Raw genomic sequence first — 27,990 nt, forward strand, 5'->3', positions numbered from 1 at the left:
ATCTCGTTCTTATCGAGAAAAGTCTTATGGTTCAGAGGGGCAGGAGCACGTGTGCCTTGTAATAGAAGCAACTCGCCACCCCTGAGTATTGGCTCAGTCTGTGCTGAGGTATCAAGGGGTTGAAATTGTTCTTCTATTCACTGGTTGTCTTGTAATTTCAAACTGCCATGCACAGGTTAGTTAACGGCCTTGTTGATTTTTTCAGGGAAAGTCCTCAACATCATCTTTCTAGCTGAATGTTTATTGGGTATTTATTTATTTATATATGTACAAGAAGGTACATTGGGTTTATGTGAGTACATAGCATTTTTTTTTTTACATTCTTGTAACGCCACTAAAACGCATAGCATTTGGCAGGTCCATAGCGTTTTCGGCAGGTCCACTAGTCGACTACCATGCCTTGCACCTTATTTGTCTCCCTAGCAATAGGCTGAAAGCTTTAGGAAAAATCCAAACTGAAGCCATGAGGATAATTCTTGGAGATAATGAGATCCAACATCACCCTTACTACTTAGAGAAAAACTGACTAGTGCTGTATGTAGGGGGAAGAGTGTTGCCAGTGCACCAGCGGGCAACCTATATGCAAGCTGGATGAGTAGAAATGTTACCAATCTCATTAAACTAAATATTCCTATTGTATGCAAAGTGCTAGCCAATGATATTCCATTATATCTGTACCCTGAAATACAAGTATCTTACACGCCCATCAGCAAAAAGAGCAAAGAAAACCTAGCACTCCTAAAAGCAACAACACTTGAAACAATTGATTCCTGTATAAATAACTTACGGCCTCGTGAGCACTTACGTTGATGGGTCTGTATAAATGTCAACAGGTCGCACTGCAGCTGCCTGTAGAATATACAAAGACAACATATGTACACAGACCACTAGTGTGAGACTCAATAACTGCCATAGCTCAACACATGCAGAATTAGTTGTACTGCAACTTGCTACTAACACTGAAAAACAATGGAGGAGTAATTTTCTGTGATTCAAAGTCAGCTCTTCAGGCCCTTAAAAACCCAACATGCAAAATAGAAAGTAGGAATGCTATACCATAAATTATAAACAACATTATTAATGCAAAGAGCAAAAGTTTCAGAGTCTGATTTGTATGGATACCATCTCACATAGGTGTTGTCCAGCATGATGACACAGACAAGGCAGCTAAAAGAAGTTGAGTTGGATATGGGCATTCCAATTTCTGCTGTAAAAGTCGCAATATTTCAGGAAATTGGGGAACATAGAAGACGAGTCACTGACACAAAAAGGCCAGAAAGCACAAGTATAAAGAGCTATGACATGCTTAGAACGGAGAATTATATGTACGGCCAGCATAAAACATCCACTAGACAGTGTGACATTGTAATCGCCAGAATTAGGCTGGGATATCGATATCTATGGCAGGTGGCTGCAGGTAATGAATCCCCCAATGGTGAACATTCCAATTGTAAACTATGTGAACAAGAGATGAGACATACTCTCCAACACTATATCTGTGATTGTCCTGTTTTAAGTAACTTCAGACCTAATGGTATGAGATACATTGAGCTCTGTAATTACTTCATACACTCAGGAATATTGGAAGATATTCTTGTGCTGTACCCAGATTTTGCTAGTGGAGGGTAATAGATCAGCCTTACATTTTATGTTCTCACCTGAATTTTAGTCATAGTTGATTTGCTTTTGTATTGAGGCTGGTATTTTCTCCCCTGATTCCATGTATGATTAACAATCCTATAAGATGGGAATATTTGATGAACTTACAGCCATCTGTAGCTGGCTGTCAGAGCTGGGTTGTTTTTGTATTAAGGCAGGTATTATCTCCCCTAATTCCATGTATGACTAACCATCCTGTGAGATGGGAATAATAGTTGAACTTATAGCTGGTTCTTGATCTACACTGTATGTCTCATAGAATAGGGCAGCAGCACATTGCTGCTGCCATATATACTTATAAATACTTAAATTTATATACCTATAAAATACTTAAATTTTATAATAAAAAAAACAAAATCTGGGTACAGCATATCTTCCAAAATCCCCGAGTAGGTATATAAACGATTCTTCGCGGCAGGGGATCGTATTCCAGGGACCTGCCCGAAACGCTACGCGTACTAGTGGCTGTGCATGAATGTAACAACTCTTGTATATATCTCAAAAAAAAAAGAAAAAAAAAACACGCTCGTATGCGAATGGAACGTTGTGTCAAAATTTCAAAGAAATCAGTGAAGAACCTTTCGGAGATTAGCGATTTTGAACAAACATACATTTACATTTTTATTTATATAGATTAACCCTAGAACCCCCTAAGTACAACAAATACTTTACCACCTCGATCTTAAGTTACCCCTCTCACTCCACATAGGCAGGAGACGAGAGTTACATACAGCACATTAGTGGTAAAATCTACGTTTCCTTAAGGGGCAAAGGAAGGGGCACTTCACAGAACTTAATATCTCTAACACGTGTTCACTAGTCAGCCCCCAAAGATCTAAACAGTAGGTACTCAAAATAATTGAATAGAGAACACAGACACAATACACTTAGAACGACTACTGGCGCGGAACAATAATGTATTTACTTAAGTTGTTTTAGTAAAGAATAAAGAGAGAAGGGAAAGAGGTAAACAAAGAGAAGGAAGTGTCCACAACCACACCAGTCTGCAAGTGCAGCCAAAGTAAGCTCCTCCACATGGCTTGCTGCCTGCTTGATAAGCTGATCATACATTAAATGTACTTGAATCTCTAACACAATATTAAATTGCCACTATGAAGCTCTAAGTATAAATAGGACATCCTAGCGTTACGATACACAAACAGATTATTATCACAGTGTACTTACAACTTTGTGAGCATCAAAGTGCTCATATGCTCATACGTCTGGCAGGGAAGCGATCGTCCACCATTTGCAAATTGAGGTTTAGTCCTCTTGTATATAATTTGCTATAAAGTTCACTTCTTTAACCCAAACCTATCTAAAAAAACTGATTTAAATAACACTAATTCCACACATAAACACATTCAGGACCTATTACTAGAATATCTAAGAGAGTAAAAGGGTCCCTATTACATATGTAAACAGATGTAATACGACTTTGGATCCCTTTAATCTTGGGTCCAGGTCGTAACATAAGTTCACGCAGTTTATTGTATTTGTATACAAAAATATATTTAATGATATTTTCAAGGAGTTTTGAAATTATTGGACTGCTGATGATAGCCGAGCTTAAATCCTTCAAAATATCATTCCATACATCATCAATTGTGGGTTAGTATAGGATTGTCAATGGAATTGCACTGGTTGTTATTTGCGACTCCTTGGGAAATTAATTTGCTCTTTCCATTTACTACCTCGGTCATTTGCATTATCTTAGTCAAGCTTATACAATCCATCAAATATCTACAGCTTAACTGGGTCATTTATTTCATTACTTACTCTACATCAACAGTTACAGTTTATTGTTGATGAAATAGTGCTTCTCCATCGAGCAGTTCTACATAGTCTCCCGGGTTTGGCACCTGATAATTAAGTCCTTACTTTTCAACTGAGTATCCTGTGCGTTACAGGCCGGGGGATGGAGCGAGCGAAGAGGAGGTGGACCTGTACTTGAGAAAGCTGTGTTCAGATGTGACTCTGTACAGTCCCCAGGAAGGCTTTTTCAACCACTACATGGAGCAGATCGACGCTCAGGTCTCTCAAGACTTCCTCGAAAAGTTCAGCAAACTGAAAAGTAATGAAGAGCGTATCATTAAGACATGGGGAGTCAAGGTATGTTTCAGAGTCCATTTGATACACTCATTATATTCTTATGTAACTTTCATTTCAGCTTATGTAGTTTATTAAATAAAAGTTATTGTGACTCTGTATATCAGAAATTGTTAGATCAACATAAATGCAAGTAGTGACATATTTACAAGTAACTGATTTTTAACGTTTTGTGTCTGTGTGAAGCCTATCCACACGCTCAAGGTGCAGAGTTTCTACAAACAGAAGAGCCAAGAAGTGTCGGAGAACCGGCGGGCGGAGGGCAACAAGGCGTTCCAGGAAAAGAAGAACGAACAAGCCCTCTTGCTATACTCCCAGGCCGTCATGCGTGCACCTCATGACAGTGGTGAGGCCTTCATTGCTTCGGTCGGTTATGAACTGACTACGTTAACTATTGCGCCACAGGGCACCCTCCTCAATGAACCAATGAACTTTTGATTTGATAATCGTTGAACATCTTTTTACCCAGAACCAGTCTGAATAGCATTGTATGCTTTCTTATAAATCGACTAAACAAAGGAATCAAATTTTGTAGGCTTTAGTACTTTTGTTAGTGATGTGTTTTGATGTTGGGAGAGTGGTGGCGAGTATAGTGGTGGCGTGACATGTGCTTGAGATGGCAGTAACTGTGAGGTGTTTGGTGATAATATGCAGTGTTGAGGTAATGATATACGGTGTTGTGTCGGCAGGAAATAGCTTGGCACTGGCCCTGGCCAACAGATCAGCTGTCCTCTACCACATTAAGAAGTTTAGCCTCTGCCTCTCAGACATCGAGCTCGCCATGCAGGCCGGCTACCCACCCAACCTCATCTACAAGGTAAAGAAAGCATCCCACCCAGCCTCGTTAAATCACTTATCCATATGATAATCACATGGAACAGCTTATCAAGAGATATAATACAGTTTGGTACAATAAAAGCTTTGCCATCGCTACTCTTTAATCTTAACCAAATTCAACCCGCCTAACCTAACCCCTAACCTAACTTAACCTGACCAATATGAGGGATAACGTTTGATGTTTTTAGGGTTGCCACGCGTTCGTATTTTCCAGGACATGTCCTGGGTTCAAGTCAAAATTTGTGTCCAGAAATTTTTTTAAACATTCTCGAAAAGTCCGGAATTTCAGCTTCCATCACTTGAAAAAATTATCTATATACAGTACATATTTACCAAAATGCATTATATATATATATATATATATATATATATATATATATATATATATATATATATATATATATATATATATATATATATATATATATATATATATATATATATATATATATATATATATATATATATATATATAATTTTAAACTGAAAACTCTACACCCCATAAGTGACTCGAACCCATACTGCCAGCAGCACTATGCAACTGGTGTACAGGAGGCCTTAACCACTCGACCATCAGTGACCTTACCCTGAATGGTTGGAGCACTATACCAGTTGCACAGGGTTCCTGGCAGTATGGGTTCGAGTCACTTCTGGGGTGTGGAGTTTTCAGTTGCATATATGCCTGGGGACCATTCTGGCTTGTTCGTATTTGTGTTGCTCACGTGGCCCTACAAAATGAGGTGATTTGATAAAATAACTATGCCCAAGATTACCATCAAAGTGCCATCGAGATGATGAGTAAATAGCCTTGGCTACCATCATCTTTTGTATGGTCACTGATGGTTGAGTGGTTAAAGTCTCCTGTACACCAGTGGCATAGTGCTCCTTGACCTTGAAGAAGACGATATGCAGCATCCGGGGGAGCCGGATTTTTTGAAATCCAGTTTTATCAGGGCTTTTTATTCTGTAATGTTGGCAATGTAGGTTCTAGCTGTATGAGCCGCTGCCTCTTACCCTTGGGGAATGTCAAACCCAAACTGTTTTGGCTTCAGCATGTATGCTGCTGCCTGGCTAACTGTTCTAGCAGCAGCCTTAGCGACGAGGCGCCAGAGTGAATTGCCCACAGCTATTGGTCTGATTCCACCATCCTTTTTCCTCCGGGCACAGAGAGTAGCATAAAAAAAAAGAGGCCGTATGGTCTCTGGTATGTTGCCAGCTAGACATGTGTTGGAGAATCAGTTAGTTCCACCAGGAGGCCCTGTGCAATGTCTCCTTGTTCAGGACTTAGCATTTGTTTGATGTGGTTGGGTCTTAGGCCTGTGAACCCGCCTACCGATCCTGGTGTGAAGGATAAAGTTGCTTTATGCACCATGGATTCGTCCACACACAAGGGGTTCTACTCCAGTGACACCGACTGAGGGAACACTGTTGTCACGTGGAGCTCTGAGTGGGTGTTTGTCTCTCAGGGCTTGTGCTGTATTGGCATCTCTGGTGTCAATTGTGTCTTCACTGGTGATGACTCTGGTTGCCCCCTACAGTGTTGCCTTCTTCTGTTTTCTTGCTGACTGCTTGAGCTATTTACATTTACAAAACCCTGTTCTTAAATGCAAACCCAGTTCTGAAACTCTTCCTGGATAGATGTAATAGAACCCATAATCGTCACACCTGAAATAAATGTATCTTTGATATCCCCGGAGTCAAACTTAATCTGTGTCAACACTCTATGCAAATAAAAGAACCTAGTCTATGGAACTCATTCCCTAATGAATTGAAAAGCTGTCCAACTTTTGCCTTATTCAAAAATAAAACCAATATGTACCTAATTTCATCCTTATAATTTCCTACCTAGTGCTTTAAACTCGCACTGTATCTAGTACTACCCAATCCCCCAATATATGTATCTAAGCCACACAACTTTATTATTGTAATCATTGCTATCACCATATATCATGGTTGTTATATTGAACGCATATTATACTGCATTATACCTTTAAATAATCCTCAAGTAAGTAAGTAATTATCAAAAGAAGGCACCAAACCGGGAAGGCTATGTAGCACCATCAAATACGCAAAATAATCAGAGGGCGCTAAATATCACCAAGGATGCCAATACGAGAACAAAAACGCATAAGGCGAACGATATCAAAAGTATCCGAGTCACCAAGAATTCTATCGAGGGACAGGTGACCGCGAGGGGCGGTCGGAAAGCAAGACACACACTCGTTCTGGAAGTCAGGACATTCAAGAAGGACATGCACGACCGTAAGAGGGACAATGCAACTAGGACAATAAGGAGCAGGGCGGCGCTCCATCAAGTGACCATGGGTTAAGCGAGTATGGCCAATACGCAACCTCGCCAGAGCTGTTTCCCACCGCCGGTTACGGTGGAAGGAGGACGGCCACGAGGAAACACAACATTTAAGAGTACGTAGCTTGTTACCAGTAACAGACAACCAAGAAGCCTGCCAACGGGTAAGGACTGAGGAATGGATAACCGGGTAAAAGTCGGAATACGGAATGCCTTTACGAGAGATGGGACAAGAGCGGACAGCTGCCTTAGCGGCAGCATCCGCACGCTCATTTAAAGACACACCAATATGGCTGGGAACCCAACAAAACTCAACCGACTTAAATTTACTGTGAACGAGAAACAGCCAATGCTGGATCTCGACAACTACTGGATGAACCGGATTAAAGGACCCGAGAGCCATGAGGGCACTACGAGAGTCAACAACAACCACAAAGGAAGACTGACAACGAGAAAGCAGGAGACGAAGAGCATAGAGAATAGCATAAAGTTCCGCTGTAAAGATGCTAGTCTCCGGAGGCAAGTGACACATATAAGTGCGATCAGGAAAAACAACAGAGTAGCCAACACCGTCCGCTGACTTAGACCCATCGGTGAAGACAGAAACGGAGCGGGAGTGAGAAGAAAAGTGCTCGAGGAAAAGGCGTTTTAGAACCGTAGGAGGGGTAAAAGCTTTAGTGACACGGGTCAAGGAAGTACAAAACCGCGGAAGAGGGACCCTCCACGGGGGCAAAGAAGGAACAACACGAGGAGAAACATCAGAAATACGAACGGAGAGAGAATCCTGTAGGCGAGATAACCGGACAGAAAGAGGGAGGTGGTGAAGAGGAACAGGAACCGCAGGAGGGGTAAAAGTTAAAGCACGACAGAGGCGAGAGGAAGGATGTTGCAAGGACCGCGCAAGATAGCGAAGACAGGAGAGACAGGAAGCCAGTGTCAACATACAAGCTAAGGATGGGAGTCGAACGAAAGGCACCAGAACTGAGGCGCAACCCAGTATGGTGCAAAGCATCAAGACGGCGAAGAGTAGAAGGAGAAGCAGACGAGTAAGCAGGGCAACCATAATCGAGCTTAGACAGGACGAGAGAGGAATGTAAAGCAAGGAGTGCGCGCCTATCTGCCCCCCAAGAAGTATGGGACAAGACCCGAAGGAGGGTAAGGGCCTTAGAGCACTCAACACGGAGGTAAGAGATATGGGGAGACCAAGACAAACGAGTGTCAAGGAATAACCCCAAAAGCTTCGCGGAATCTTTGTATTCAAGGGGATGACCATAAAGTGACAAAGAGGGACGAAGAACAACCCGTTTCCGCGTAAAAGTCATGGCACAAGTCTTAGAAGTAGAGAACTTGAAGCCATGACCTGTGGCCCAAGACGACACGGCATCAATCGCAAGTTGAAGCCGGCGTTGAAGGAGAGGCGAATCATCACCCTGACAATAAAGGGTAAGATCATCGACATAGAGAGCGGAGAAGACACCAGAAGGAAGAGAGGAAAGAAGACCATTGAGGGCAACCAGAAAAAGAGTAGTGCTCAGAACACTACCCTGGGGCACACCTTCGTATTGCTGAAAAGAGGGAGAGAGAGCGGTACCAAGGCGCACCCGAAAGGAACGACGAGAGAGGAAGCTGCGGAGAAAGAGAGGGAGATGACCACGAAGGCCAAAAGAATGAAGTTGAGATAGGATATGATAACGCCAAGTGGTGTCGTAAGCCTTTTCTAGGTCAAAAAAGACGGCAACAACGGAGGTCTTCGCAGCAGAAGCAGTACGAATATAGACCTCCAAGTTCACCAGGACATCTGTCGTGCTGCGGCACTTGCGGAAACCAAATTGAGAAGGGGAGAGGAGGTGATGGTGTTCCAGGAACCACATCAGACGAACGTTAACCATACGTTCAAAGAGTTTGCAGACACAACTTGTGAGAGCAATAGGGCGAAAGTCCTTAGGGGAAGTACCCAGAGACCCCGGTTTGCGAACAGGGAAGACAACGGCTTCGAGCCAGTCCTCAGGGACTGACGACGACTCCCAGATCCGATTATACAGACTGTCACGTGGGGGTGGGCGGTCCGGGGCTCTGCTAACACTCGGCTACTAGGGTCTCAAAGGCCCAAATACTCAGCCCCTCCAACTCCCTGGATTCACCGGAGTCTCCTTGGTCACACAAGAGAGGACCAACAATGCCCACCTCCGCAGGTCTTTGCTTCCACCACAAAGGGGTGCCACTGATTCACCCTGGAAGCCCTTCAGTCAAACACGGGGAAACTGCTGTTAACAGTTCCGGCCTAGACCCGTGGGGGAGTGAAGGAAGACTCAGGCTTACCTATAACCATAACCTCCCTGAGTCTTGCCTGCCAGACAAAAAAAGGTTGCGGGAACTCCTTTCCCGCCTGTCTTCTCTATCTTCCTCTTAGCAAGGTCGCCAGCTGGGTTATTATATCTGCACCCCAGCGATGCAGTTCAGTGGGTGTATTATATATTGTTGGTAGCCAGAAATGTATGCTCATAGAGAAACATCATAAATGGAGGCGCACTCAAACACAGTAATAAAATGTGTGGATTTACTGACGCAAATTACATGAACACACACACACAATCACAAGTAATACATGAATATGGAATATGGATAATGAGTCTGGAGATCGTCAGCCTCTTCTTCCACGACCTCCAACACTCCTTCAACTGGGCAGAAGGACAGGAGTTTCACACTCTCACAGGAGGGCCTCTTCACCACGTCGGCGCCTCTTCTTCACTGTCCTGTCATCCATACACACTGCCCTCTCTGACAGTCCTGGACACAAGCTGCCTTGCAGCCTATTCTACTATTAAAGTAATAAAGTCTTGCTGCCACATACACAAGCAAATATTGTGGCCTAACTAGCCTACTCATACAAGGGGTAATGGGAGGGAAAATGATCTACCTTACATTCCTGGCTCACGACGCCTGTCCCTCGATGGTGTGAGGTTCCCACGCTTCCTTGGGTCGATCCTTGACGATCCAGGACGTTCCACAGGTCCTCAGGTGTCGTGAAGCCTTCGCGTCGTCGCCGTTCCAATCCCTGAGATTCAGCTGCCCCAATCCTGGTTCATCGATGGGCGCTGAGCTAATCACTATTTTTCCCCCACACTCGCCTCTCCCACAAGGCGTTGCTCCTTGTTCTAGGCACGGTGTCGTCCTTCCAAGATTCTCAGTGGATGTGACCCCAGTCACAGCTGGGCCTGCTCGCCCACCTTCCAGACCTCAACGTCCAGCCAGCGGCGCCGCCCAGCGTCGTCGCCGACTATTTTCCAAGTTTGGCACTTCTCTGCTCACTGAACTTGGTTCCTCTTTTGCTTCCCAGAAGCGCAGGGTCTCCAATAACTATGATGGGCTGCGACGGCCAGCTCAATCCACTGAACAAGGCTTGCAGAGCCTCCAATCCCCGAGAGCAGACCGAGGCGCGTCCTGTCGCTTCCACGGTCAGAACAACTCTGACGTTGGCGCCGCCCGGGGCACTCGGTGACGTCATGGCGGGCCCTGATTTGTCGCCCGCGACCTACGTCGACCAATCCGCGATCGACTAATGTCCCTTCCAAAAGGTCACATCTGCCGTAGGGGATACTGTTTCATTTTATAACAGGGCGCCAATTTTCCTTTATTTACAACTTATAATATAACTTCCTTCCCTTAACTGGCAGCCGGTCTGGTCGCCACATATATCATTAGACTCCCTGAACCTCAGAGAATCAGTAGGGAGAGCTGATATGACTCTTTAAGCCGGCAAACGAAAGAAATAGGAGAGGGCACCGTAACAAGACTCAGTAAATACTGAGACGTGCTCGGAGGGAGATGGCGAAGCATCTCATAATGAATACCATCCGAGCCCGCCGCCGTAGAACCGCAGAGGGCCAGGGCAGAACGAAGTTCAGAGAGAGAGAAGGGATTATTATAGGGAAGCTGAAGATGAGTGCAGAAATCTAAAGGACGAGACTCAAGGACAGGTTTACGAAGAAGGAAAGATTGGGGAAGATGAAGACCAGAGCTAACAGAAGAAAAGTGGGAACCCAGTTCGGAAGCGACCTGCATCGGGTCCGCCACAAGAGTATCATGGAGGTGAAGGACCGGTGAAACATCGGGAACGAACTTACCCGCTATCTTGCGGATACGCTTCCAGATCTGGGCCAGAGGGGTCTCGGACGTAATTGTTGAGACATAAGATGCCCAACATTCACGTTTAGCCGTACGAATGGTCCTACGGGCCACCGCACTCGCTTTCCGAAAGAAAAGAAAAGAATCGGTCGTCTGCCTACGGCGGTGCCTCTTCCAGGCTGCACGCTTACAGCGGACAGCCCGAGCACAGTCCGCATTCCACCAGGGAACGCACTTCCGTGGACCCCGAGAGGAAGAGCGAGGAATAGAGCGGAGGGCAGCGTTGAAGACAGTGTCACGAAAAAGGAGGAGAGCGCGAGAGAGAGGCAGAAGGGAGAGGTCAGAGAGAGCAGCACTGAGGGTAAATAGAGTCCAGTCTGCCTTAGCAAACTGCCACCTAGGGAAAGAGAGGGAAGGGCGAAAAGAGAAAAAGGAAACAAGGATGGGGAAATGATCACTTCCATGGAGGTCATCAAGAACCTGCCACGTGAAATCTAAGTAAAGAGAAGAAGAGCAGAGAGAAAGATCAAGACAAGAAAGGGTGCGAGTCCGAGAGTCCAAATGAGTGGGCTCACCAGAATTCAGAAGAGACAGGGAAGAAGAGAGGAGAAACGGCTCAAGGAGGCGACCCCGGGTATTCGTCAGAACGTCACCCCAAAGAGAATGACGACAATTGAAGTCACCCAGCAGGAGCACAGGCTCCGGCAAGGAGTCTAGGAGGTGTTTCAAATCAGGAAGAGAGAGCGGGACACTCGGGGGGAGATAAATGGAACAAACTGTGTACCATTTCCCCACAAAGATACGAGCAGCAGAACAATGGAGAGGCAAAGGAAAAAGTAAAGGAACAAAGGGAACATCAGCCCGAATCAAGAGAGCAGAAGAATTAGAAGCCCCAGCAATGGCTGGGGGGGGGGGGGAGAGAAAGGAATAGCCACGAAAACGACCAGGACGAGCACCAAGCATTGGCTCCTGGAGACAGACACAAAGGGGCGAAAACCGCGAAATCAGAAGTTGGAGTTCGAGGAAATTGGCGTAATAACCTCGAACGTTCCATTGAAGAATGGACAACGACGAGAAGAGAAAGGACAAAAACAGAGAACAAGGAAGAAACAAAGGCGAAAGAGCAACAGAGCACGTTAAAGAATATCAGGGTCGGGATCAGGGTCAGCAAAGTCAGGGTTAGGGGGCATGGGTAAACTGAGCAAAGACGGAGGGAAGGAAACGGGAGAACAGATCAGAGGTGGGCGGGCAGGGTCCGGAGGAGGAAGAGGAGGAGACAACGGAGAGGAGCAGTCAAGGACAGCAGCAGGAGGAGGGGGAGTAGAAAGAGGGGAGCGCACCCCAGCAAGAGCAGCAACCGAAAGGGAAGCAGGGGCCAAAGAAACCTCCATAGCAGGAACAGGGGGCGCAAGCACTGAAACGGGAGGGGAAGAAGCAACAGAGCCAGGAGGAGGAGCTGAGGAAGAAAGCGAAGCCTTCTTACCCGCCGGGGAAGAGGAAGGAGAGGAGCCAGGCTTACGCTTCTGACTTAAAGAGACCGGTGTCCCAGCAACTACGTACCGGGCAACGGATTCCAGTGTCTCAACAGGAGAAGCCGAACGAGAGCACACACGACGGCCGTTAGGAGAGCGATGGACATCCGCCCGCACCGACAGGCGGTGGGGAGAGCCGATAGATGAAGGAAGAGGATAGGAAGGAGGATCGGAGGGGGACGAGGAAGAAGACACAGAAGACACGACAGACCGGGTAGAAGGAAGGGGAACCCCAGACAGAGGACCAGGAGGAGGATCCTTCGGGAGAGAACCCAAAGGAACAGAGGAGGGGGCAGTGGGCGCATCAGGGTCCAAGGCCCGGAAACGGTTGTGAGTCTGAGGAAGGCGGGAAGGACGAGGAGAGGAAGAGCGCAACACGCGAGCATAAGAGATAGTAGCATAAGGCGGGAGCCGGCGAACCTGGCGCCTCGCCTCAGGAAAAGATAAACGCTCCCGGTGCCTCAGGTTGAGGACGGCTGCCTCAAGCTTGTAATGGACACACGCACGGGAGAAGGTAGGATGGGCCTCACCGCAGTTGAGGCAACGAGCCTGGGGAGAAGTGCACTCCGACTTAGAGTGACCTTCGCCACCACACAAAGGACAGAGAGAGACAGTCCCGGAGCAGCGGAGGGCACCATGCCCAAACCTCCAGCACTTGTTGCAGAGCCGAGGAGAAGGAATGTACTCCTGGACAGAGCACCTGGCACCAGCAAGAATGACAGAGGGTGGAAGGGTCCTACCATCAAAGGTAATCTTCACAACCCGGAGGGGTTGACGGCGACTACCACGAGGGGGACGAGTAAACATGTCCACCTGGAGAATAGAATGGCCCTGGGCAGCGAGGATATGTCGAATATCGTCGTGGCAGTCGCGCAGGTCCCGAACACCGGTCGCAACATGGGGCGGGAGCAAAATAGTGCCAACACTGGCATTCAACTGAGCGTTCTTCGAGACCCGAACGGGGGTCTCACCAAGGCAGGATAAGGCAGCCAAGCGGGAAGCAGCATCCTGAGAAGGAGCAGCAACGACACGTGTACCGAGACGAGTGGGGTTGAAAGTAATGGAGGCATCCACGGAATCAATGAGATGTCGATGGAGGGAGAAATCGTCAAGAGGCGCAGAATCAAGAGGGAGGAGATCAAAATATTTGGCCCACGAAGCGGGACCAAACAAGGCTTGATAGGTAGCAGAACTGGAAGGAATCGAGCGAGGGCGGCCGTGACGAGGACGGCGGTGAGAACCCCCAGAGAGAGAGGGGTTAAAAGGCGCAGTAGTTACAACTAGAGAAGGAGCCGCGCCAGGGGACGAGGTAGTCACCACTGGGGGCTAAATAATCCTCAAATTATGCTACACTGCACCTGTTGATAACCCTCAAATTTTACTTTAAATGTACCTAATAATATTTGTCAAATTTTCTTACAATGTACCTGTTAAACATTGTTTCAATTTTGCTAGAAATTACCTACTTAAAATTATTTGTTAGATTAAGGACCTGACCGAAACGCTATGCGTGGTAGTGACTTTGCAAGAATGTAAAAACGTCAATGCTAGGTACTCTCATAAACCCAATGTACCTTCTTGGGACATTGGTTCATTGGCCTTCTTGGTACATTTATATAAATAAATAAATACTTCCTGGGAAAGATAAGGAAACTATCAGGAGAAGCGCCAAACCATTACGACTATATAACACTGGGAGGGGATATGGGGGTAAAGATTTGGTATGGGTCGGAGGGAAGGAATGGTGCCCAACCACTTGGACGGTCGGGGATTGATCGCTGACCCGCATAAAGCGAGAGGCTGTCGCACTTACCGTCTGGCTTCCTTCTACTCTTCGTCTTTGCAACATACCTGTTACGCCTCAGCTCTGGTGCCTGTCGTTCGTCTTCTATCCTATGTAGAAATCGGCGTCCGGTCTACACTGTTTTATATAAGTGGCATGGACAAGGTGTGTGACGTCACTATGACGTTATAATTTTTATTCCGGCTGAGGTTCTGGATTCTACTGGTTGCAGGTGCTGGACCGCCGAGGTCAGTGCCACCTGGTGTTGGGTCAGTACACCAGTGCCCTTGATGCCTTCACCGCCGCCGCCCGTGCCCTCTCTAACTCTGGCCTCGACAACAACAAAATGGAGTCCTGGAAGAAAGACCTCAACATGAAAATTCATTCCTGTCAAGGAAAAACGGATGCAGGTTGTTCCAAGGGGTTACTACTGTATATCATTTACTGCATGTTTATATACAACCTTTGAATAATACAAGATCAAACATTGACAATGCGCAATTAATTATGATCGTTGCATGATGAAGTGATTATTATTCTTTGGGCTCATTGTTTTCTAGATGATCCAGCAGCTGACGTGACTAGCAGCATCGATCTCTTCATGGGGGCAAATCCAGTCCTTCCCAACGCCTCCTCGACCATCACTCTCAACTCTTCCAGAGAACAAGGTTAGTAAACATTTGTTTGTGAATAAAAATCTAAAGATAATCCAGCTTAGCAAATTTCTCGTTCGGTCCTCCCCTTGACTTGCATTTCTTTCCTTCCCCCCTGTTAACATGCATTTCGCGTCCTTCCATGACTTGCATTTCGGTCCCCTTCTTGACTTGCATTTCAGTTCCACCTTGACTGTTTCATTCAGTTATCGCACCTATAAAATCTCAGCACAGTGTCAAGACTCACCTCAGAGATAAGTCCTCATACCATGAACTAAGTTCACATGCCGTGAACTAAGTCAACTCGTATGCCATGAATTAAGTCAACTCACCGTATGAGCTGTGGACTGGTAATAGGCAAGAAAACTGTTGGAAGATCATATTTGCCGTTGCATTTTTATATTTAAACAAATAGACTGGTAATCCGAATGACAGGGTTGTGTTGTGGTATTTTGGTTGTTTATTAATGGGTATATAAGAATGTAAGACTGAGGACTGTGGGGTAAATGCTGGTTTGGGAATATGGTTGTAGATTAGTGGAACAAATTATTGTGTAGCATGCAAGACGTAAATCGCTGCCTTGTTTTAATCGTCGATTAGACAAATAGTGGAGTGTTTGTGATCAGAGATAAATAGGAACTGTCCCGCATGGTCCAATAGGTCTTCGGCAGTTTCCTTTGTTCTTATGTCCGTAAAGGAATTCTAGAACAATGTTAATACACAGGTCGGTACTTGGTAGCGGCGAGACACATACCTGCTGGCCAGGTACTGTTGGCTGAGCGACCGTACTCCGCCGTCCTCATGGCTAACAAGTGCGGTACTCACTGCACTCACTGCTACCACAGGTACGTCACTCACTGCTACCACAGGTACGTCACTCACTGCTACCACAGGTACGTCACTCACTGCTACCACAGGTACGTCACTATTAATCTGTGTGTATTGCGTCAAATTTTCTTACAATGTACCTGTAAACATTCTTTGTTTATTTTACTGGAAATTAGCTACTTAGATTTAGGACCTGCCCGAAACGCTATGCGTGGTAGTGGCTTTACAAGAATGTAAAATCATCATTGCTATGAACTCTCTTAACCACCAGTGTACCTTCTTATATATAAATAAGTAAATAAAAATAAATATGTTTGGTGCTGGGCTTAATGTCTATCAATCTCTGGACGGTTTTGATACTAATGCCAAGTCGATGGCTTAGTGAGCAACCAGCAAGTACACTTTAGTCCTGAACATTGTCCACGACTATAATAAACTCTGAGTGTATATGAACCGAGAAGCGGGGTGTATCTATCCTTCCATAGGTGGATAACAATTTGCGAACAAGATATGTTTATGAAGTCAAAGACCATAGGCTCGGGGGGGTAGAAATAGCCTAAGCTACTCTATCCCTTTGAGATGTATTTCTTTCTTGTCTCAATAAACATACTTGAACTTGAACAGGGTGGCTCGTGCGGCCCAAGCTCTGCTTCAGGAGGCTGGGTCATTCTTGCCTTTGCTGGGGTGGGGTTCATTCCGGTCATTCAGTCATTCTTTGCTGAGGTCATTCCGGCCCCGACCACGGCGGTCTCAGGGTTTGGAGTCCCTGTGCCTTCTTTCACAACCTCGAGGTAATCTCCGGAGCAGGAGCACCTAGGACAGTTTGTTTCTGTCTTCACCCTCGTTCTGACAGTTCCTGCGACGGCGCTGGAACCAATCGTATTGGCGTTCGCCTTTCCATTGGAGACTTTCGGCGCCGTAGAGAAGAGGAGGGGGGGGGGTTCCTGCTGCTTGGGTAACAGCTTCTCCCCCGTATCAACCTACCCTGGCTTTGCGCCCTGGAGAGGCCACTACTGACCGACAACCAGAGTGCAACTCCATAGTCTCCTGAGACTGATGGATGCCTACTACTATAATCGTCTGCGCCTCCATCTTCCCCAATATCTTAACATCATCCGCAAACATGTTAAAATAATTTTGTATTCCTTCTGGTAGATCGTTTATGTAGACACTGAACATTACAAATGCAAGAACTGGACCCTGTGGTACTCCGCTAGTAATACTCACTCACTCACACACACACACACACACACACACACACACACACACACACACACACACACTCACTAGTGTGTATGTAAGAGAGACTAAGATGGGAACAATATGTGTCAGGTTGGTGGCACCGGTGCCGTGCCGCTGGTGCAGCGGTGTGGCCTTCTGTAGCCCCCGGTGCCGGGACCTGGCCTCGGCTACCTACCACCGATGGGAGTGCAAGTTCCTCGACCTGCTCCTGGGGTCCGGTGTCTCTCTCAACTGCTACCTCGCTCTCAGGGTCATCACTCAGCATGGTCTCGCCTTCTTCAAGAAGGTGAGAAACTGTCGCTCGTGTCACCCAAATGCCGTCTTCGAGCTGTATTACAATGACATAGATGTGTTATTATAAATTTAACACGAAAATATATATTGAATAAATTAATATGTTGAATATTTTTCCTTTTAATGATGTTTGGATTAAAAAAATCCAACCAATTCCAAACTTTTTTAGTATTTTTGTCGTACTGCAATCTTACATTGCCATTCATATATTGATATATATAAATGAATTACAAGATGTACTGCTATAGTATGAAATGCGTCTTGTTACTGTGTTTTGTGGTGCTGTTGCCTGGTGGAGTAGCTGGGGCAGCGTCTGCAGCAGCCCAGCACCCTCCCGTCAGGGACCTCTCCTCACCGTCCTGACGACTACCTCAGCTTCTACCATCTGGTGGCGCTAGAGGAGGAACGTTCCCCAAGTGACTTCTTCCAGCGCTCCCTGCTCGCTACCTTCCTGCTCAAGGTGCTGCAACGGGCCCACTTCTTTGGAAAATGGGATGACGAAGGTAAACCAAAGAGTTTTTGTTTCAATTTGCTTTCGTAGTATTTACATATTTACATATATTTAATGCATATTATTTATACATTTCAATTTGCATATTTATTTATTGACACCCATGTTATAAATAACATCATACCATCTACAATCATACCTGTCACATGTAACCCGGGGATGCTATCTAGTGCTAACAATCATTGTATGATGGACGATGTTCGAGAGTTGCCGCAAGTTGATCACTTACACACTAATTCCCTATACAATAGGAAACTAACTTTCTATGCTAGATCCATTGGTTCTAGTGCTTCTTGACTCCCACCACACAAAGTTTACATACAATGTGTGTGTCTGATGTCAGTGCAAAGGGGGGGGGGGGTCTATTGCCACTAATCTCGTGCAAGTAGTAGCACGCCCTATTCAGGTAGCACGTCTCGTGCAAGTAACACCTCACATCCAAGCAGATTGAGATTCATTTTATTTATTATTCCCCCCCCCCCCCCACCCTTACCCATCGAGTGGGCGGTGGTGGAAAGGGTTAAAGTGGCACATAATGGGTTGAGGAACTGCTCGTTTAGCTAAGCAAGTGACAATCTTGTAAAGCTAGTTACGTCTTACTTTACGTCAAGCAGTAGTACGTCTTACTCAAGTAGCACATCTTATTCAAATAAGAGCTTCAGTCATTTAGTGAGTCTCATTCAGGTATATGCGTCACCTAATGTTACTTAAATGAACATAACATGAGAACGTGTAATATTCCTGATGGCTGCTAAATTAGATCCCCTTCCACTAACCCGCAGGATCCCCGGACAAGGCGATGACAGACGACGAGGTGTTGGTAGGCGGCCTCCTGCTGCGACACCTTCAACTCATCCAGTTTAATGCCCACGAGGTCAGTAACTGTCTCATTTTGAAAATAATAATGTGTGCAGAACTTTGCACATCTGGGGTCAATCACGATCAAATCGGGTTAATGCTCTGAAACTAGTACTGTATTGCAGCAAACCTCTGTACTTATGAATCTTTGTTTTTGTGTTTTTTTGCATGCTTTAGCGTGGGTCAGACATGTGTGTTCAGATAGCGTCCTTATCCAGGCTTCTGACGGCTGTTGTGATGTTCGCCAGCTTAGCATTTACAGCTGATGTGAACTTTTATATCTATGAAGATAGAATTTTTAAATCTCCTCCCAGATCCTTTTCTCTCACTAACCCCGGTAAGTTACTCCATTTATTTATATATTGTTTCTTTGCCTCTTTACGCCTGTTTTCATCATGACCTTGCACTTATATGGGTTGAAGTCTAGTAGCCGTTTACCCAGGCATATCTGCAACACATATAACTCTTCCTGTCTGCTCCTGCACTCATCACTCGTCCTGGTTCTCCTCGAAAAACAAACAAAATAATGTTTATTAGTTTTGTTACTTTTGTATACTGGAAATACCCCATACATTTATATCCATCCCCCAAACATTTTCCATCCCCCAACATTTGCCCACCTGCTCATTTGCACCCCTACATTCTCACGCATTGGGAGGGCTTGCATTTTCATGAAAATTTCCAAATACTGTTTGTACTGTGAGACATACTGGCATAGAGGACCAAGAATACCTTTTTTCGATCGGTTGTAATCGAAAAATATCTAGTTAAAAGAAATTTGTGGTGAGGACGTGACTTACCATAGATGTGAAGTGTCTTGTATACAAGACACTGATAGGGATAGTAATAGCGTTCCTATTAATAATATATTTCAGGACACTTTTCTCCGTTTTATGAGCAGTCGTAAAGAAGTTCCTGTAAATCAGTCTAATAGGGGTACAAGTGTTGTGTTAGTTGACTCTTCAGAGGTTGTATGGCGTTTCACCTTTCTTTTTATGACGTCTACATAAAAGCATGAAATAAATTCTTCATAAAAGCATCCATGCTTATATTCGTTGCATGAAAAGCATGCAGCGAATATAAGCACGAAATGATATATGTAAACCTGTCTTTGAAAATGTGAGAAGTCCTTGCGAAAAGCTTTTGGGCGTCAGACCATAAATAAAAATTGAGAAAATGAACTTTGGAGAGTTAATTTTTCAATTACCCCTGACAGTGAAGAAAAAACGTAAGAAATATTGAGAAGATTCGTGTTAGAATCATTAATCGTACCCTTTCGGTCATATTCAACAACATAGATTTACAATTGTTTGTTGAAGAAAGACTGCTACCAAAATATACTAATATTTATTATATATATATATATATATATATATATATATATATATATATATATATATATATATATATATATATATATATATGTATGTATGTTCACGCGTATGTAACATTAACAATTGTGTAACTAGCTTCAAAAGATTGTCACTTGCTTAACTAAATGAACTATAAGGTTCAGTTCCTGAACCGATTATGTGTGTCTGTAACCCTTTACACCACCACCCACTAGATGGGTATAGGGTGCATAATAAAGAAATAAATTGAACTGAATTGGTGAGACGCTCATTTCCAGTCTATGGCTGCATATCTATCCGCAATCTGAAGCCTGTCCAGTCCCTCCAGTGTATGTATTGGTACAGGTAATTTACAACAAACTTCTACATACACTTCCTTATTATTCGTTGCAATCAGTGATCAACTAATTGTTAACCAACTGGAGTGTATAATTATTCACTGTACGTCCAGCTTATATAGCCGTTACTAAAGCCCCAAGGAAATAAATGGCGTTAAAGATATAGAATAAATGTGTTTACTCGCAGTTAAATATTTCATATATATTGGTTTTGGGATGACTACTGACGTGCCTGGTTACTGGTCAGATAAATACGATGTGAACGGGCGCCAGCATAGTACTTACGCCAACACTCAAGTCTGACGCCATGACCCTTGTGCTTGTACAGGCTGAGCTCCACTGGCCGCATGATATGCAGTCTGTATCAGTGCCTTTCTAGATTTACTGCCTTTTATAGAACTAACATAATCTTACAATACAAACATAATAATCTGTTTGACTGGATGATAACTTTCAACTTATTATAGAGAAATTTACTTGTCAGGAGTACTTCAGTTTAAAACTCAGCTGGAAAATATCCTCAGGCTTTGACAAACCGCCGGCATTCTTACCCTGTCGAGGCCACTAGAAATAGTGGTCCTACAATCAATTTAAGTAAACCCGCCGTTCCCAGATCAGACACTAACGGAGGAAACACTGAAGGCTTCTTTGGTCATTGGCGACTGTTTACCTCTCAATGAAATTGAGTGTGATTTTCCCTATCGCATTAATGATGTCTAATTCCGCATTACCGACTATTTATAATTAAGTGTATATATATTTATATCGTATGTTTTTCTGTATATTGTTAATATGATTAATTTCTCAACACCTGTCTTCCTCGGACTGTCCACTCGGACAGCTAAGTGGGATGGCATTCGCTAGTGGGCAGAGGAACTTCAAGAAGACCAAGAGTGTGTTCCTGGGAATTGCTGTCTACCCGACCGTCGCCTTCTGCAACCACTCCTGCTTTCCTGCCGTCACCAGGTACTAATTCACTTTTTCCCTAATCCTTCTCCTCCTTTTTAGTATTAACAATAAAACAAATGTGATATATTTGCTAAGGTTGAAATTAATTTGATAAACAAATTATATAGTATTGAATTGTTTTCAAACCAATTAAATGTAAAATGAAATTTACAATACAGTACAGGATTACTTTTTAATTAATACGAACCATAAAATTACTGTATATTACCTGTATTATAGGTACAATTTTGTACCTTTAAGTAAATTGGTGTTAAGTTGGAGGGGCAGTTACAAATGATATACTCTTTTGACTGATATGCAAGACCGAACTGAATTAGATAACTGATAATATTTCGTAACTGAAGATACTTCGAGGGAGACAAGATGGTGATAGTGAGCATCCGTCCGCTGGAGCCTGGGGAGGTGGTGGCTGAGAACTACGGTCCCATCTTCACCCACCACCCCAGCCAGGAGCGACATCGCAAACTTCTCTCTCGCTACTGGTTCAAGTGAGTCAACACCCACCACCCCCACCAGCAGTGACATCGCCAGCTTCTCTTCACTACTGGTTCAGATCAATCTTCACCTGCCATCACCGCCACACAGACAAGCTCCAACCAAAGATTTGCAGTGGTATTGGGGAACCATGTACTGTACCACAAACACACACACAAGGGGGCGCTTCCGATTCCTTGATCGTCATCGTCCCTAAATCAACAACACCACACACACAAGGGATATATACACCTAGGGGTGTATCACATTTATTGGAGATTGCTAGAAACAATAAAAAAGAAACTGCTGTGTTGTGGTCACTGTACATCTTTTGCATTGCTCTGTTTCTAATTACTTTCTTAATCTGTGATAGACTCTGTGGTATGTAAATGTCTACATTTCTTCTCTTAGTTGCAAGTTTTGCAGCTTCGTCTGCAATGTCATTTCCTATTATTCCCACATGACTTGGCACCCAGTTGATAAGTACCCATCGGTCTTGTCGTTTGAGTGTTTGATGACTACATATTGGTGTCTGTCACTAAGATAGGAACAAATATAATCCAAAGCAAGGCCTCGGATACCATACTGGTGATCAAATCCACAAGCGCCGTGATGAGGGTTCGAACCTACGTCCGAGAGGATCCCAGATGCTGCCGCTACCATGTCGTAGCTCAGTCGATTAAGGCAACGTCTGGGATCCTTTCGGACGTAGGTTCGAACCCTCGTCACGGCCCTGGTGAATTTGTTCATTTGATGCATCACGCTATTGTGATTTCTGTGCATACTGGTAATGTTTAAGAGGTAGTTATGGTTTACAGTATCAAAGGCCTTTCTCAGGTTAATGAAGAAGTCGACTGGGAACTCATTTTTGTCAAGGGCTGTGTAGATTATATAAAGGCATGCTTTTTCACGTAATATCTTACTTGATACAACCGACGTATGTCTGTGTTCAATATTTTGCCAGGTGATGAGTTCCGTATTAATTTAAGTAGAGTTATTCAGAGAAATCATGCTCTATGGAAAATATTTGCCTGAATTTACTTGAATTTAACATCCATCTCTAGTGGTCTCGACGGGGACCTAACCCAACCCAGGTCAACCGATTCGAACCCTCCTCGAACCCAACCTAACAAAAATCAGACATAACACTGTGTTTTGCATATGGTGTGCACGATGTGGTGTGCGTCATGATGTTTGTACCGATGCAGAGTTTACATGCTACTGAATTGACACCTTTGTTCCTCCTCCTCGTAGGTGTAACTGCGTGGCATGTCAGGAGGACTGGCCTGTATACGCCAAGATGAGTAACAAAAGGATCCTTCGCTGCCAGACATGCAAGTCTCCCCTTCCTCCGCGGGCACAGACCCAGTCCCACGTCTACTGCAAGGACTGTGGTTCATCCACCGATGCTGTACAAGCTAGCAAGGCTCTCGATAAGGCTGAGAAGTGTAAGTTGTGCCATATATTTTCTGGCTAGTATTATGTATATTCATGATGGAAAAAATCCTCAGAAAGAATGGAAGGACCTTCGACAAGCTGCCGGGTTCCTGTCCTCATTGAGATCACTAAACATATCAACCTGTCCTCTTAAAAATAACGTCGCTTTTGGCCGTTTGCCCGTATGTCCGAAAGTGGACGTAATTTGAAAATGAAAAAAAAAAAAAAAAAAATTGGGATTTTTTTTAACAACAGTAAGTTAAGAGTTCTCTGATAAATTAGGTGGGCAGGAAATTCTCATAAAGTTTCAAATTTTTATGAAAAATGTAAATTGAAAGTTTCCTCTCCTAACCTTTCCGAGTAGATCGGACAACTCAAACAGAAAACGGGACAGTACGTCACTTTTGTGAGTCGATTTCATTTCAAATTACGTCCTCTTTTGGCCATAGCGCGCATACGAGCGAAAAGCGACGTTATTTTTAAGAGAACGGGTTAAACATAGAGTGACCTACTGGTAAATATATACGGTGAATGCGCATATGAATTCAGGCTTTGTTGACATCATTTACTGGCAATCAGCGCCACTGACCTATATATCGAATGGTGTATTGTATGTTTCTTTGCTGCTCTCAAAGTTGAATGGTAGCCAACTTTACCCAGCCCAAGAATACAAAAATAAACCAATTTACCTGAGGGCTACTATCTCTTGTAGCCTTAACAAGCCTGTGGTTTGTCAAAGGACCCCCCCCCCCCCCACACACACCATTTATCCTGATTTTATCAAGCTGGATTGTGAATTCCAGCAATATTATACTTTTTTCTTTTCTGGATGCAGACAATTTTTAGTGTTGACTAGTTTTCTTCCTATAGGAGTGTTGTATATGTTACTATGGTGGTATTTTATCAAACATTGTAATAACTAGCACTGTCAACCCATAACATCAATACTGTGCTAGAGTAGCCACGGCCAACTGTTAGCGTACGTAGCTGTGCAACCCACAATCTGAACACTGTACAAGAGTAACCACGAACAATTGTTACAGTGTATGTGACCGCGTGTCGATTCATGGACGAGGGCAAGCGGGAGGATGCCATCTCTGCCTTCAACCGCTACGTTGACATCGTTAGCAGCGTGGTAGTACCGCCCTTCAGGGAGCTCCACCTCTCCATGCAGTCCCTCAGGCTTCTCGTAGCTTCCCGGGGCACCATCCATACCCCAGCGATCTCTGCATTCTCTTCTACCAAACAGTAGTGGTAACCTAGAGCTGTACCACGTCCACACTCCAGCTGCCTCCTCCCCTACCACTTATAGTACCATGCAAAACATATTTTTACAAGTTCGTGAGGAACTTTTCAGGAAAATTAGCACCCTTTTCTAGATTTTACTACTGCTCAGCTTAGACTCGGTTACAAGTATCTCTGGTGTTATGGGGGCAGGTGGTTGTACTGAGAGGGCCAATAGTTAATCAAAAGGAGTTCCTAAAATAGTGGAAATAGGTAGGCCCCGGCCCCCAGGGTAATATCTTCCCAGCAATGAGTACTTGTTTGGCTAGAATAAACGTCCGCCGTCTAAGGTAATCACCTACTCCACTCTAAACAGGATGAAAAGATACACCTAGCTTTATCCTTATTTATTAAACCCTCTAATAACCCCCATATGCAAAAATACAATTCAAAACAAAAAAAATCAAATGTTTATTCAGGTAAAGTACATACATACAAGGTGTGATACAAACATTGATGGATTTATAGATAGAGCTATTACATACAATGCCTAAAGCCACCATTACGCAAAGCGTTTCGGGCAGGAAAAACACTAAAGACTAAAACTTAATACTAATTGAGATTAAAGTATAAATTGTGTTGAGAACTAAAAAAAACACTACCTTAAGTTAAACACCTTGGTCCACATAAGCAGGATGCAAGGTTTACAGTTGCATTCTAGGGGGTAAAGATTACTTTCCTGAAGGGCACTTGTAAAGGCTTGAAGCAGCCTTGGTAAACTTTAACCCATGTAGTTTTACTAGTCACCTTAGAGTACACTTAGAGATACCAAAACACTGGCTTAGAATACACAAATCACTACACTTACACTTAACCAATAGCACAGCAATAACACGGAAAGATACTTTAACTTGGACATAGGGTAAGGAGGAGGAGAACAGAGCCCACAGGAATGTGTCAACACCACAGCAGCCGCCCAGAGAGAAGGAAGAAAACAGATTGATGATTGATTGATGAAGATTAAGCTACCTAAAAGGTGGCACGGGCATGAATAGCCCGTAAGTGGTGGCCCTCTTGAGCCATTACCAGTATCAAGAGCTGATACTGGAGATCTGTGGAGGTGCGAATGCACCCTGCATGACGGGAGATGTCTCCCTTGTGAATGTGTTAAGATGAAGATGAAGCAACCCAAAAGGTGGCACGGGCATAAATAGCCCGTAAGTGGTGGCCATTTTAAGCCATTACCAGTATCAAGAGCTGATACTGGAGATCTGTGGAGGTGCAAATGCACCCTGCATGACGGGAGATGTCTCCCTTGTGAATGTGTTAAGATGAAGATGAAGCCACCCAAAAGGTGGCACAGGCATGAATAGCCCGTAAGTGGTGGCCCTTTTGAGCCATCACCAGTATCAATAGATGATACTGGAGATCTGTGGAGGTGCGACTGCACCCTGCGTGACGGGAGATGTCTCCCGGACCAAATGGTGACCAGATGGTGAAGAAAACAGCCTACGGAGCTCTCATAAGTATGCTGACGGGAAGCTGCCTAACTGATCGTGCAGCCACAATCATTACAAGTCTTCACTGACCTTCATTACTAGTTACTTTAACAATTATAAGAATAGCTAGTAACTAGGTCACTATTTAATAATCACAAGCTCAGAGTCTGAATGTTCTGTGAGAAACAAGATTCGTCTTACGTCTGGCAAGGAAGACGGAAACCAAGACGCATCAGAAGTATGAGAAGCCCTGAGTATAAATGTTATTGTTAATTAAATATCCTTCTCACATGATCCAATCCTATCAATTAATGTATAGTAATTGAACCGGAAACCATCTAGTATAAAAAGGCATCCCCCCAGAAAAGAAAATTATACACATGACAAGATGCTTAAGGGGTGGACATTAACAATGAGGAGAGCTCACAGGGATTGGAATAGGAATGGTAGGACTGAGGAAGGGAAGAATGCTTTACTGGCAGTTGCTAGGCTGTGTGGGGAGAAGAGAAAGGAAATTAGGAGCAAGTATTGGCAGGAATTTGCAGAGAAAGTTGGGAGTAACAGAAACTTGAAGGAAATCTGGCAAGACGTAAATAAAATAAGGGGTAAAAAACACAATTTTGTTGCACATCCAGACCCGCAAGGAATTGCAAATGGGCTCGTAAATAAATGGGCGGAAGCTGCCAAACTTAGTTCATTACCTGCTGTAACGAGAGAGTCATTAGATTCTTGGAAAGATCTAAGAAAGGATTTTATACTTATAGCAGGTAACAGTGGTGATGTTACTTGCACAGGTATTACCAGAGAAGAACTAATAATGGCGATTAAAGTTGGGAAATCTACCGCACCTGGGGAGGATGGAGTAACTTATGAAATACTTAATGAACTTGCCACTATGACGAAAAGCCCACTTTTAGACCTCTTTAATATTAGTTATAAAGAGGGCAGTATTCCCAGTAAATGGAAAAAAGCTATGATCATCCCTATCCCTAAAGCCAATGGAGAATATAGACCTGTGTCTTTAACCTCGTGTTTTTGTAAAATGATGGAGAGGATCATTTTAAATAGACTTTTATATATAATAGGTGATCAGCTGTCTAGTAATTTGTTCGGGTTTCTCAAAGGAAAAAGTACCTCTGATTGTATTATTAAATGTCTAGCTAATGAAAATGATTATTATAGACTTTTCATTGATTTACAAGGAGCTTTTGATAAAGCCAACAAAGAGGTTATTTTATATGAATTAGCTAGTCTTGGTGTTAAAGGGAAATTATTGCGCTGGATAGGGGATTATCTTTACGAAAGGAAGGCTCAGGTGTGGTATCAAGGTTGTATGTCAGGTGTGAGGTCTTTTGAACTCGGCACACCTCAGGGAGGAGTGTTGAGTCCCACCCTGTTTAATGTACTAATGAATAAGATAGCATCTGAGAGATACTCAAATGGGGTAACTCCGATCATATATGCCGATGATATTTTGTTTCAGGGCAAAGATATTTCAAAGGTTCAAACAGTGTTGGACAATTTCGGAAACCTGTGTCACCATATGGGATTGGTGGTTAATGAAAACAAAACTAAGTTTGAATGTAGAAGTCGGAGCCCCATTGTTTTGAAGATAAACGATAAAAATATAGAGTGAGTTAATATATATAAATATTTAGGCATATATGTTGGATATACCCATGAGAGTTTGGAAGCTGAGATGAACAGACTGTTGGGTCAATGTCGGAAGAGATTACAACCTCTGAAGGCTTTGGCATGCTGTGGAAAGGGAGTAGGAGTCCCTGTGCTACGAATGTTATACTTGAGTACTGTAAGATCTCTTATTGATTATGCTGCACCTGTCATTTCTTGTTTTGGTAAAGGTAGGATGGGCAAGTTGGAGAAGGTACAAAATGAAGCAATGAGAATTATCTTAGGATGCCCAAGAAATGCTATGATTGAGATAATGAGGATGGAGT

The 27,990-nt window shown here is 44.0% G+C and overlaps 2 protein-coding genes across 3 annotated transcripts in view; one reads left to right on the forward strand and one right to left on the reverse strand.

Annotated features, from left to right (window-relative positions):
• LOC123761060 (palmitoyltransferase ZDHHC22) overlaps positions 1 to 3,679 on the reverse strand; it is a 75,669-nt gene extending 71,990 nt beyond the window's left edge. Inside the window, exons 1-2 of one of the 2 annotated variants that reach the window (XM_069339341.1) lie at positions 3,541 to 3,679; positions 806 to 849 (exon numbers count right to left, since the gene is read on the reverse strand). The gene's annotated coding sequence lies outside the window, so the exon portion shown is untranslated. The remainder of the gene's footprint in view (positions 1 to 805; positions 850 to 3,540) is intronic. The other variant, XM_045746944.2, reaches the window with a different exon arrangement.
• On the forward strand, positions 33 to 27,939 carry LOC123761058 (SET and MYND domain-containing protein 4). Its single transcript, XM_069339338.1, has 14 exons — positions 33 to 175; positions 3,570 to 3,771; positions 3,955 to 4,114; positions 4,458 to 4,585; positions 14,586 to 14,763; positions 14,914 to 15,021; positions 15,731 to 15,851; positions 17,167 to 17,362; positions 17,672 to 17,873; positions 18,664 to 18,755; positions 21,271 to 21,395; positions 21,743 to 21,886; positions 23,127 to 23,320; positions 24,353 to 27,939. The coding sequence occupies exons 1-14, from the start codon at positions 168 to 170 to the stop codon at positions 24,559 to 24,561; spliced, it is 2,067 nt and encodes a 688-aa protein (XP_069195439.1). The 5' UTR covers positions 33 to 167; the 3' UTR covers positions 24,562 to 27,939.
• The last annotated feature ends 51 nt before the right edge of the window (positions 27,940 to 27,990 follow it).

This window comes from Procambarus clarkii, chromosome 41 (assembly GCF_040958095.1).
Source record: "Procambarus clarkii isolate CNS0578487 chromosome 41, FALCON_Pclarkii_2.0, whole genome shotgun sequence".
In the NCBI taxonomy this organism is placed as follows: domain Eukaryota; kingdom Metazoa; phylum Arthropoda; class Malacostraca; order Decapoda; family Cambaridae; genus Procambarus; species Procambarus clarkii.